Source organism: Dicentrarchus labrax, unplaced genomic scaffold (assembly GCF_905237075.1).
Source record: "Dicentrarchus labrax unplaced genomic scaffold, dlabrax2021, whole genome shotgun sequence".
Taxonomy (NCBI): domain Eukaryota; kingdom Metazoa; phylum Chordata; class Actinopteri; family Moronidae; genus Dicentrarchus; species Dicentrarchus labrax.
The window spans coordinates 1365230-1376340 of record NW_026136875.1 but is presented as its reverse complement, the minus strand read 5'-3'; the positions used below and the strand labels follow the sequence as shown (position 1 = coordinate 1376340).

The window sequence follows — 11111 nt, the reverse complement described above, 5'->3', positions numbered from 1 at the left end:
CGAAGAGAGTTCTGATTTCCGGCAAATAACGTCTTCGCACTTTTGATGGCGGCGATTAAAAGAAGCACAAAAAGAAACATTCGTCGGTTATTTGTTGGTGTTTGACTGAAACGGTGAACTCTGACCTCGGACAGTGACTGACTGCTGATACCGGGATCGAGCCTGCCCGCTGCCGTCGCCATGGAAACAGGTTTGTAGCCGATGTTGTCGCTACTGGTTTGGCTAACATTAGCCTGCTAGCATAAGCTGAGATGGAGAGAATGAAACTCCACTAATTATATATATTATATATTATATTTTATATATATTATATATTATATATCATATATAATAACTGTAAGCTACGTCACAACATCTGCAGCTGTAAAGATTCAACTTTTAATGAGTGAAATAAAGTTTCCTTTAGGGAATGATCTATCAGCCTTAAATGGTCCGATATTTGAATGGAGTCTGGTGCGGTCAGTGTGGAGCTGTTAGTAAACGGATTATGTTTGTTTGTTTGTTTGTTTGTTTACATACGTTGTTACAGTGATATTTATTTATGTGACTTTATTAGCCGGAAACAACAACTACATCTGAAATAATGATTATTAAAGAAATCTTTATTAATCTGTGTGTTTGAGCCTCAGCAGAGTCAACACAGCCTTAAACGGCCAGATTTCTGAATGGAGTCTGGTGCAACAGCTACTTTAAAAGACACTTTTCTGTATGACTCAATTCTATAGAACAATAAAGGTTCATGTTGTATCAAATCCACCCAAACAATATATTTACACACATTAACACAAACATTTATTCTAATATTAATTTAAGTGAATGAACAACAGGAAGCAGATTTACTGAAAATAAATAAAAAATGAAAACTAAAAGTGCTGTGTGGATATTATCTAAATATATAAATCTATAAATATATCTCTCTGACACTGGTGTTGTTGCTGAATAGAGTCTCACTGTTTGTTCTCTGGTGCAGAGGAACAGGCCCGGAACCGCTTCCAGTCGGAGCTGGAGTTCGTCCAGTGTCTGGCCAACCCCAACTACCTGAACTGTGAGTGGCAGCGGCTCGGACCCCCCCACCTCCATCTTTACATTCTTTACATCATCTTTACATTCTTTACATTAGATTCTTTAGATTCTTTACATTAGATTTAGATTCTTTACATTAGATTTAGATTCTTATTAATTTATAAGATTTAGATTCTTATAAGATAGATTAATAGTAGTACACATCTTACATCACACCGCTAGATCACATTAGATTAGATCTACATTAGATTTAGATCTACATTAGATTTAGATTCTTTACATTAGATTTAGATTCTTTATATTAGATTTAGATTCTTTACATTAGATTTAGATTCTTTATATCTGACGTCCTCTGCGAGACAGTTCAGTTCATTCTCAGGCTGTGAGGTTCTGAATGGTTGAAGTGTCGATCGTACATATCTCATTATGATGTGTTGGGTCTTTGATTTTGATGTTAGAGAGGGTGTGGGGAACTCTGGTTCAGAAGTGAAGTGTGTGTGTGTGTGTGTGTGTGTGTGTGTGTGTGTGTGTGTGTGTGTGTGTGTGTGTGTGTGTGTGTGTGTGTGTCTCCAGTTCTGGCCCAGAGAGGCGTCCTGAGGGAGAGACCCTTCATTAACTACCTGAAGTACCTGCTGTACTGGAAGGAGCCCGAATACGCCAAGTTCCTCAAGTAAGACCCCCCAAATACCTCCGCCGCTGAAAATAGTCCCCAATAAATCCACTATTTCCTGTTTGTGGAATAACGTTCCCCCCCCCCAGGTATCCTCACTGCCTGCACATGCTGGAGCTGCTGCAGTACGAACACTTCAGGAAGGAGCTGGTCAACGCTCAGTGCGCCAAGTTCATCGACGAGCAGCAGCTGCTGCACTGGCAGCACTACTCCCGCAAACGCACCCGGCTGCAGCAGGCGCTGGCCGAGCAGCAGCAGCCGCAGCAGCAGGCGCCGCCGCACGGGAACGCCGCCGCCAAGTGAGGACCACGCTGGAGGCGGGAGGAGGAGCGTGGGATAGTCGGAGCGCGGATTGTAGCTCTGATTGTGGATTTTTGAGTTCAACGCGGAAGATTCAGGAAAGTTGACACGGACACGTCGGACATGTTGTTTTTGTGTTTAATACATTTTGATGAAGATGGTTAAAGGTGGTTAAAGGATTGTGTGTATGTGTACTGAGTGGCAGAGTTAATAATGACACACAGCAGCTGAGAGTGAAAGCAACTTCCTGTTGGGAATTTCAGTTTAAAAGCACTCACGCTCACAGATCTCCTCAAAAAACGTACTACGAGAAGAAAGTTTCAAAATCTAAACTCGCCGGATGGAAGGAAATCTTGTGAGTGACGTATAAACATGAACAGGATGTAATCAGTGGACAGATCTGTTGGTCTGCAGTGTCTCTAACAGCCAGCAGGGGGCAGCTCCACTCTGATAGTATGGAGTCTTATGGAGAAGTTTCCTGATGAGTTTCTGGTCTCAGTCTCTAGTTTCAGTCTTCTTCCATACAGCATGATGTTCATTTAGTAACTGATGGTCCCATTGAGAGTAACACAGACCATAAAGCAGCTGATCCAGAGTCTGTTACTGGAATACGAGATCGTGTGTGACCGAGGAACCGCCATTGTTTCCTGCCAATGAGCTGGCTTGAAAATCAGATCAAAGATGGCAGAGAACGGCTTCCTCGCTCTCTGATTATTGGAAGATTCACCGCTTTAAGCTTTTAGGCCGCTAACAACGTTTCCTTCCATCCGGCGAGTTTGTATGTTCGACCTTTGTTCCTGTTCCACGTTTCCTGAGCGGATGTGTGACTGAAATGTGGCAGCAGTTTACGGTGCCACATTGTAAAGTCAGTCACATCTGTCTGAAAAGGTCAGCAGCTGCACACTGATGAAGGTGATGATGGTGAAAACCAAACATTATGGGACCGCTTGGAGTCGCTGGTTGAGAACAATTCAACAATAACACAGAGAATATTTGAGTTACACAACAGTTTTATTTACAGTTCTTCCTCCTGCCTACGTCTGCTACTCTCCTTTTCTTTTCTAATAAAGGTTTTGAACTTGAAGCTTTTTATATTTTCATTGATGTGACGACACTTTAATGTTCGCAACAAGTTAAACAGAAACTGCCTTAAACACCAGCGTCCTCTTTATTCAACACAAGTTATTTCTGTTTATGTATAAAAAACATTCTGAGGAATGAGTTGAGAAAACACGGCCGTCTGTATCTCAACATGCAGAACAAATGTAGATTTGTAGAAATAAAATAGACATTTATGTGTGCACTTCATAACGCACTTATTTATGTACTTTATTATTATTTATTTAGTCATGATATATTTTTTTCACCATTCATTTATTGACTAATCAGTTATATGTTCACTATATTCTGAAATAATGACCTCATAGTGTATTCTCTCTTAAACTAGAACACTTTAAATATCAGTGTTAGGATACATTATAAAGCCACAGTTTGATGCTCTTATTGTGAAGGATTCGGGTCGGAAGTTGTGTTTGACATTTACCGGAACAGTCTGGACGTTGGAACCATTCTGCCCGTTACACCCACACATACAATGTGTTTCTATGGTTACACCTCTGTGACCGTGTGACGACGTGTCGGTGTTACAGCGTCAGTCGTCCCACCGGCGATGTGTCGTTGATTTCCGAAGCGAACTGTCGACACACCGGAACGGATAAAGACTGAAGGCGACTACGGTAACACTCATCTTATTGATTATTGCCAATTAATGTGATCACTTTCTATAAAAGTGTCTTTTTATTCCAGTTACGTAGCAAGCTGTAGCTAGCTTAAAAAGGTTGTAGCTAGGTGTTGTCTGTGCACATGCGCAGTGAGGGTGGAAGCGTAGTTAGCCTGTTAGCTGATGAATTCAACTTTTTATATGAAGTTTTATTTTCTTTTTACAGGATGAACACCTGAATTAACGCTCAGCACAACCCGGTTAACTTCCTTTATTTCTTATTTATTGTTCTTTCAAACACTGATTGACAGAAGTCAAAGTCCAGACCTTGTCCCCACTGACCGAAACATAAAGTTATAGATGTTATATATATATATATATATATATAGTACATTGTGTATTGAACCTTCAGTGCACTGTAGGGGAGACTGGGGGAGTCAGCCCTTAAAACATTGATCATGTGACCAAACATTTAGGAGGAAGGGTAAAGTGGTTAGATATTTATCTCTAAAAAACATGTTTCACTCTGAAAGTGATTTAGTCTATCATAAGGTTCATGATGATTGTGTTTAGACCAAAACAGATGATTTAAAATGTTGTATACATCAGTTGTATGAGGTCACAAACCCTGAATAAAGTCAGACAGCTCTCAATAAGTCCATAAACAGGTTCTGTGTATATTCCATAAACACAGCTGTTCATGTTCTCTTCCTACGAGCACTTTAAGGCTTTCTCCTGTTAAAATGTTTGTTTTTACAATTAATAATAAAACAAGTTATTGTGCCTGTTGAATTGTGTATAATAAATAAAAACACACATGAATGTGAAGAAGTGAGATTGATTGATTGTGATTGAGTCAATCATAGTTACAGTGTTACCAACAGTATATATATATTTATTGTAAATATTGTTTTCCTTTATTGTTATTATTATTATTTTTAATTCCAAACGCTTGCTTTGGCAATATGTACAGTGTTACATCATACAGAGAGAGAGAGAGAGAGAGAGAGAGAGAGAGAGAGAGAGACAGAGACAGAGAGAGAGAGAGAGAGAGAGAGAGAGAGAGAGAGAGAGAGACAGAGAGAGAGAGAGAGAGAGAGAGAGGGAAAACAGTAAAGGCCGCAGACTCACTCTCTCTCTCTCTCTCTCTCTGCCTCTCCTCTCTCTCTCTCTCTCTCTGTCTCTCTCTCTCTCTCTCAGGATGTGGATGATGCTGCCTCGGGTGGCGGTGGTCGGTGCCGGGGCGGCGGGACTCTGCGCAGCCAGACACATCCTGTCCCGCCGGAACAGCTTCGCCCCCCCGGTGGTGTTCGAGCTGACGGAGAACGTCGGTGGCACCTGGTGTTACGATGAACGCGTGGGGACGAACGACAACGGGCGGCCGATTCACAGCAGCATGTACCGAGACCTCAGGTGGGACTGTTGTACTTAAAGGTTCTTTATGGTTGATCGGTGCTGTTGGACCTCATGTAAGAACCGCCGGTACAAACAGAACCCTTCTTACAGATCCTGTATGTAACCTTCATTAAACTGTAGGTCACAGTCACAACCTTTGACCCTCATCCCTACATAGAGACACAGAGACACATAGAGACACAGAGACACACAGAGACACACAGAGACACACAGAGAGACACAGAGAGACACAGAGAGACACAGAGACACACAGAGACACAGAGACACAGAGAGACACAGAGAGACACACAGAGACACACAGAGACACACATAGAGACACACAGAGACACAGAGAGACACAGAGACACATAGAGACACAGAGAGACACAGAGAGACACACAGAGACACACAGAGACACATAGAGACACACAGAGACACACAGAGACACATAGAGACACACAGAGACACATAGAGACACACAGAGACACACAGAGACACATAGAGACACAAGACACATAGAGACACATAGAGACACATAGAGAGACATAGAGACACACAGAGACACATAGAGACACACAGAGACACACAGAGACACACAGACACAAAGAGACACACAGACACACAGAGACACACAGAGACACACAGACACATAGAGACACATAGAGACACATAGAGAGACATAGAGACACACAGAGACACATAGAGAGACACAGAGACACACAGAGACACACAGAGACACATAGAGACACACAGAGACACACATAGAGAGACACAGACACATAGAGACACACAGAGACACATAGAGACACACATAGAGAGACACACAGAGACACACATAGAGAGACACACAGAGAGACACACAGAGACACATAGAGACACACAGAGACACACAGAGACACACAGAAACATAGAGAGACACACAGAGAGACACACAGAGACACATAGAGACACATAGAACACACAGAGACACACAGAGACACACATAGAGAACACACAGAGACACACAGAGACACACAGAGACACACAGAAACATAAGACACACAGAACACATAGAGACACACAAAACACACAGACACACAGAACACACAACACACAACACACAGAACACAAACACAGAGACACAAGAGACACACAGACACATAGAGACACACAGAGACACACAGAGACACACAGAGACACAGAGAGACACACAGAGACACAGAGACACAGAGACACAGAGACACACAGAGACACACAGAGACACACATAGACACAGAGAGACACATAGAGATCAGTCCACAGGCAGCAGAGGAACAAAGCTACACTACAACCCGTTCACTCTCTGCTGATAAACAGTGATTAAAACATACAAATAAAATGCTATATAAACCTCCTGACTCCTCCTGACCTCCTCCTGACCTCCTCGTGACCTCCTCTTGACCTCCTCGTGACCTCCTCCTGACCTCCTCCCCACAGGACCAACCTGCCCAAGGAGGTGATGATGTTCCCTGATTTCCCCTTTGACCCCCAGCTGAGCAGCTTCCTGCCCCATCAGGAGGTTCAGAGGTACCTGGAGGGGTACTGCCAGAGCCACGACATCCGGCCTCACATCAGGGTGAGTGGTCCTGCTGCGTGTGGAACATCTGGCTGGATATTGAAGGTGGTTTCTGGGTGTGTGTGCGTTGGAGCTGAAACTGTTTTTTGTGTCTGTGTGTCAGTTCAACACAGTGGTGGAGAACGTGAAGCCCGTTGTCGTGACAACGGATGGCGAGGAGGGGAGGACAACGTGGGAAGTGACATCATCCGATTCGTCAGGTTGTCAGAAAACAGAGACCTTCGACTCGGTCTTTGTCTGCTCGGGGTAACAGTTTATTTGTTTACTCTCTGGATTTTCACAATAAAATGAAATTATTTGTTGTTATTCGAGTCGCTGCAACGTGCTGCCTTTAGATACACAGATATACCAGGTTAAATGATCCTGTCGTTTTATTTTTGGTTGTTTTTAAGACACTACTCCGACCCACACATCCCAGATGTTCCAGGGATAGAGAACTTTAAAGGTACAGTCCACATTAACATGTATGATTTTATTGAACTGACATTGACATAAACTGAAAGGTTCCATATGAGAGATACTGAATCCTTTAATGTCTCTCTAATAATCAGTGTGAGCAGAGAGTGGTGCTTGGTGCTGTTGGCTGATGATAGTTAGCAGCATGGTGCTAATGGTCCAAATAAAGTAACGGTAACATTTCAACCATCAGGTTTATCCTAGCTTAGCTAAGATACAACGTGTGTATTGGACGGGAGGTGTTGGAAGGCGTACCTCTGTCCTCGAGGTCAAACTGATGTCCGTCCCCTCTCCACGTAGGAAAGCTGCTCCACAGTCATTCGTACAGGTGTGCGGAGCCGTTCTCGGGTCAGTCTGTGGTGGTTCTGGGAGCCAAAGCTTCCGGGTTGGACATTTCCATCGAGCTGGCCAAAGCTGGAGCCCAGGTAACAAACAACCCACCGTCGCTCTACCGGACGTTGCTTCACTGCTGCGTCTGAAGATGTGTAGCCGTTAAGATTTCTCCCTCTGAAATGTGTCATAGGTTACGAACCATTGCCGAACTTTATTAGCGGTGGCTACTATTCTCAGCTAATCTAAGCTAGCTGGAATGCTGCTGGATTACACTACTGGCGCTGTAGGAGACGGCTGCGTCTCCAGTAGCTCTCCAGTCTCTACTCATACATACCTGGACACTCTTCTTCTTCTTTATTGTGCAAGAACTTAATCCACCACTTAAGTGCAATAATTTCATTTAACTGCTAATTTCTGCTAATGTCAGTGATCCACTGTTTAATAACACAATGCCACATACTGTTCTCTACATTGATCTTAGGTTTTATTCTTATCTCTACTTTATATATTTAGAGTTTATTGTCTATCTTATACTGTATATTTTTATACCTCCTTTATTTTCTATACAAGTGTTTTGTAAGCTGCTGGAAATCCAATTTCCTTGCGGGAGTCATCCTCTCTCTCTCTCCCTCTCTCTCTCTCCGTCTCTCTCTCTCTCTCTCTCCCTCTCTCTCTCTCCCTCTCTCTCTCTGTCTCTCTCTCTCTCTCTCTCTCTCTCTCTCTCTCTCTCTCTCTCCAGGTGACTCTGAGTCACAGTCGCCCTCGTTTAACCTTTCCTCTCCCTCCTGGGATTCAGCAGTCCAGTTCAGTCGTGGCGGTTGAGGAGGACGGCAGCATTCTCTTCCAGGTTACTAATTCACTTTTAAGGTTCACATCACCGGCGGTCAGTCAGCCTGAAGCCTGACGTGTGTTAGGTGTTAAAATGAGAACTACCCCTTCCAGGACGGCTCTGTGGGCGCGGCTGACGTCCTGATGTTCTGCACCGGGTACAACTTCAGTTACCCGTTCCTGGACGCGGCTCAGCTGGGTCTGGAGATCCAGGACCACTTGGTTTCTCCGCTGTACCGCTTCATGATGCCCCCGGCCTTCCCCACGCTCTTCTTCATCGGTATCTGCAAGATCATCTGCCCCTTCCCCAACTTCAACTGCCAGGTGAGTCTGCAGGTGGGGGGGAGGGAACTCCAGGTCCAGAAGATCAGATTCAAGATGTTTCTTAAAGGAATTTGCAGAAGTTTTACAGGCAGATGAACAACGTTTGGTTTTTCTTAGATCCAGTCTTGTGTCCTCAGGTCCAGTTTGCGTTGGCAGTGTTGGACCGCTCCGTCACTTTGCCGTCTCTAGCCCAGATGGAGGAGGAGGTCCAGCGAGAGCTGCAGGAGAAGATGGAGAGAGGAGTCCAGCAGCACCACCTGCTGATAATGGACCGGGATCAGTGGGAGTACTGTCAGACGCTGGCTCGTACCGCCGGCTTCCCGCCGCTGCCGCCGGTCGTACGCAGTCTGTACGAGGAGGTGTGGCAACAGCGACGAGTTCACCCCGAAAACTACCGGAGACTCAACTACAGACTGATCAGTGACACCCAGTGGGAGCTGATCGATTGATGGATTGATCAGCTGATGGAGAAACGTTGATGGAAGGTTAAATTACATTTTCGTAGAGGTGTTGATTCTCCTCAGTGCTCATTTTATAATCTGTAGTTCTAAAAATAGTGTTTTTTATTCAGTGTTGATTGCAGCACTCCAGAAGAAGTTGATCCTTTTAAGTCCCGCCCCTTTTCCCCTCCGTGCTCCAATCACAGTTCAGCAATCCTTGATCATAACCTCGGCCAGCTTCCTCCTTTCCTGTACTTAGATATGCTATATGCCAAGCTAATTTATGTTGGAAAGACAACCACATTTTAAAGATGGTTTAAAAATAAGAGACATATATTAGTAATAAAGTTAGCTTGCTAGCTAACTAACTAGCTTTCTAATCCCTATCAATATGCCACAATAATGTTTTTCATATTTTATTTCTGTTGAATTTACAATATAAAGCGTAACTATTCATTAATGTTTGCTGTAAATATTTTGCATACAACTGTAAAGATAAAAGCCAAAAGACCTTTGGACCAATGGGAGGCGACCACACGGGTCGACAGTCCGACCTGAAGAAACCCTGAACCCGATTACTCAATCACTGAATGGTAGAACCAGATTAAGGACATATGGATTCCTGTAATGAACACACTAACATTGTACTTTCTACCTCACTGGTTTCAATAAAATATCTTTGTTAGAAATTATTTTCTTTGGATTTTCGTGGAAGTTAGCTTACTCTGCTAGCAGCGCTGTAGAGTTGCAGCCGACATTTGTGATGCACTTAAAGGGTAAGATGTTAAAAGAATCAGACACATCTGAATTAGGGGTGTAACGATTCACCAAATCAGAAATCTTACATTACGGAGTGTCAGTGAACGCACCACTGCAGGTGTCACTAACATTAGTTCCAGTTTGGACCCACATGTGGTGAACCTGAAAACTGAATCAGTTTGAGTTTATGAAACGTACTGCTGATGGAGAAAGTCAGCAGAGACACACAGGGAGAGACAGACAGGAGGAGGTCCAGGTCCAGGCTAGGTGTGTGTGAGTGTGTGTGTGTGGGGAGAGGAGAAAGGGAGCAGATTAAAGTAGTAAATAAACAGTAACCTAGAATAACCAACTGTCAATACAAATACGATATAGTCGTACACCGCTACCACCCCACGGGCCGCCGCCACCGCCGCAGTTACACTGTCTGAACGAGAGCTCAACGGTCCAGGGAGCGAGTGTGTCACGGTTCTGTCTCTGGGATCTGGACACGAGACCGTGGACAATGTCGCGATTTTGGTCTCGGTTTCAGAACCGTTACAGCCCTAATCTGAATCAAATGAACGTGTGTATTAAAGCATTAAGTGGGTTATGTAAAGTCATTGCATTTGTCATTAAATCCTACAGACTATTGAGGCATTCAGGTACCATGGGATTACTCAGACCAGCACAAATTAAACCAATTGTTTAATTTATTTAATCAGAATTTTGTTATATTCCTTCTCTTTCCGTTCCTCTAAATATATCAATTAACATCAGTATGTGATTGTAACTAATCCATTAAAATTACACAACTACTTTATTTACTGTAAATGTAACTCATTTTACATAATTTTAGAAATATATTAACAGTATTAAACTTGAATTCAACAGTTTAATCCATTCAATTAAACTGTAATTGTTTATGGTTTCCAGTTATTTCATGATATTTTACATTTCGATGTATTTAGAAAATACAGAAATCTGTAAAATAAACTGTAAAATCCTGTAAAGTTGCAGGTTTGTCTGTGTGTAATTGGCCCCTCTGATTGTGCAGCTTCCAGCTTTAACCCGTGGTTAATGGACCATGTGGAGCTCGGGGTGCTGGTTGAGTGCTGTTGATCTTTGCTTTGAGTTTGTGTAGCTGCTCCCTGTACGTACCGATGGATAGGGGGGCTGCTATTTATTCACAGTCTCCTAAACTCCCCCCCTCCTCTCACTGACCATACACCTGGGCCTCGTGTATAAAGGCTGCTGCACACAATAAAAGCGGCCTGAATGGTGATGAAATGT

General features: G+C 43.4%; 2 protein-coding genes across 3 annotated transcripts; both read left to right on the top strand.

The window, feature by feature from the left end:
* On the top strand, positions 1-3077 carry med31 (mediator complex subunit 31). Its single transcript, XM_051394914.1, has 4 exons — positions 1-190; positions 971-1045; positions 1597-1693; positions 1783-3077. The coding sequence occupies exons 1-4, from the start codon at positions 181-183 to the stop codon at positions 1994-1996; spliced, it is 396 nt and encodes a 131-aa protein (XP_051250874.1). The 5' UTR covers positions 1-180; the 3' UTR covers positions 1997-3077.
* A 521-nt stretch (positions 3078-3598) lies between these two features.
* Positions 3599-9775, top strand: LOC127360475 (uncharacterized). 2 transcript variants are annotated; one of them, XM_051394911.1, is made up of 9 exons: positions 3599-3729; positions 4914-5126; positions 6564-6702; positions 6806-6948; positions 7095-7147; positions 7459-7583; positions 8231-8338; positions 8434-8643; positions 8781-9775. In XM_051394911.1, exons 2-9 carry the CDS (start codon positions 4915-4917, stop codon positions 9090-9092), a joined length of 1302 nt encoding a protein of 433 aa, XP_051250871.1. In that variant the 5' UTR covers positions 3599-3729; position 4914; the 3' UTR covers positions 9093-9775. The 2 variants fall into 2 exon arrangements, with proteins under 2 accessions (XP_051250871.1, XP_051250872.1); XM_051394912.1 differs by having other exon boundaries at positions 8761-8973.
* Positions 9776-11111: the final 1336 nt, after the last annotated feature.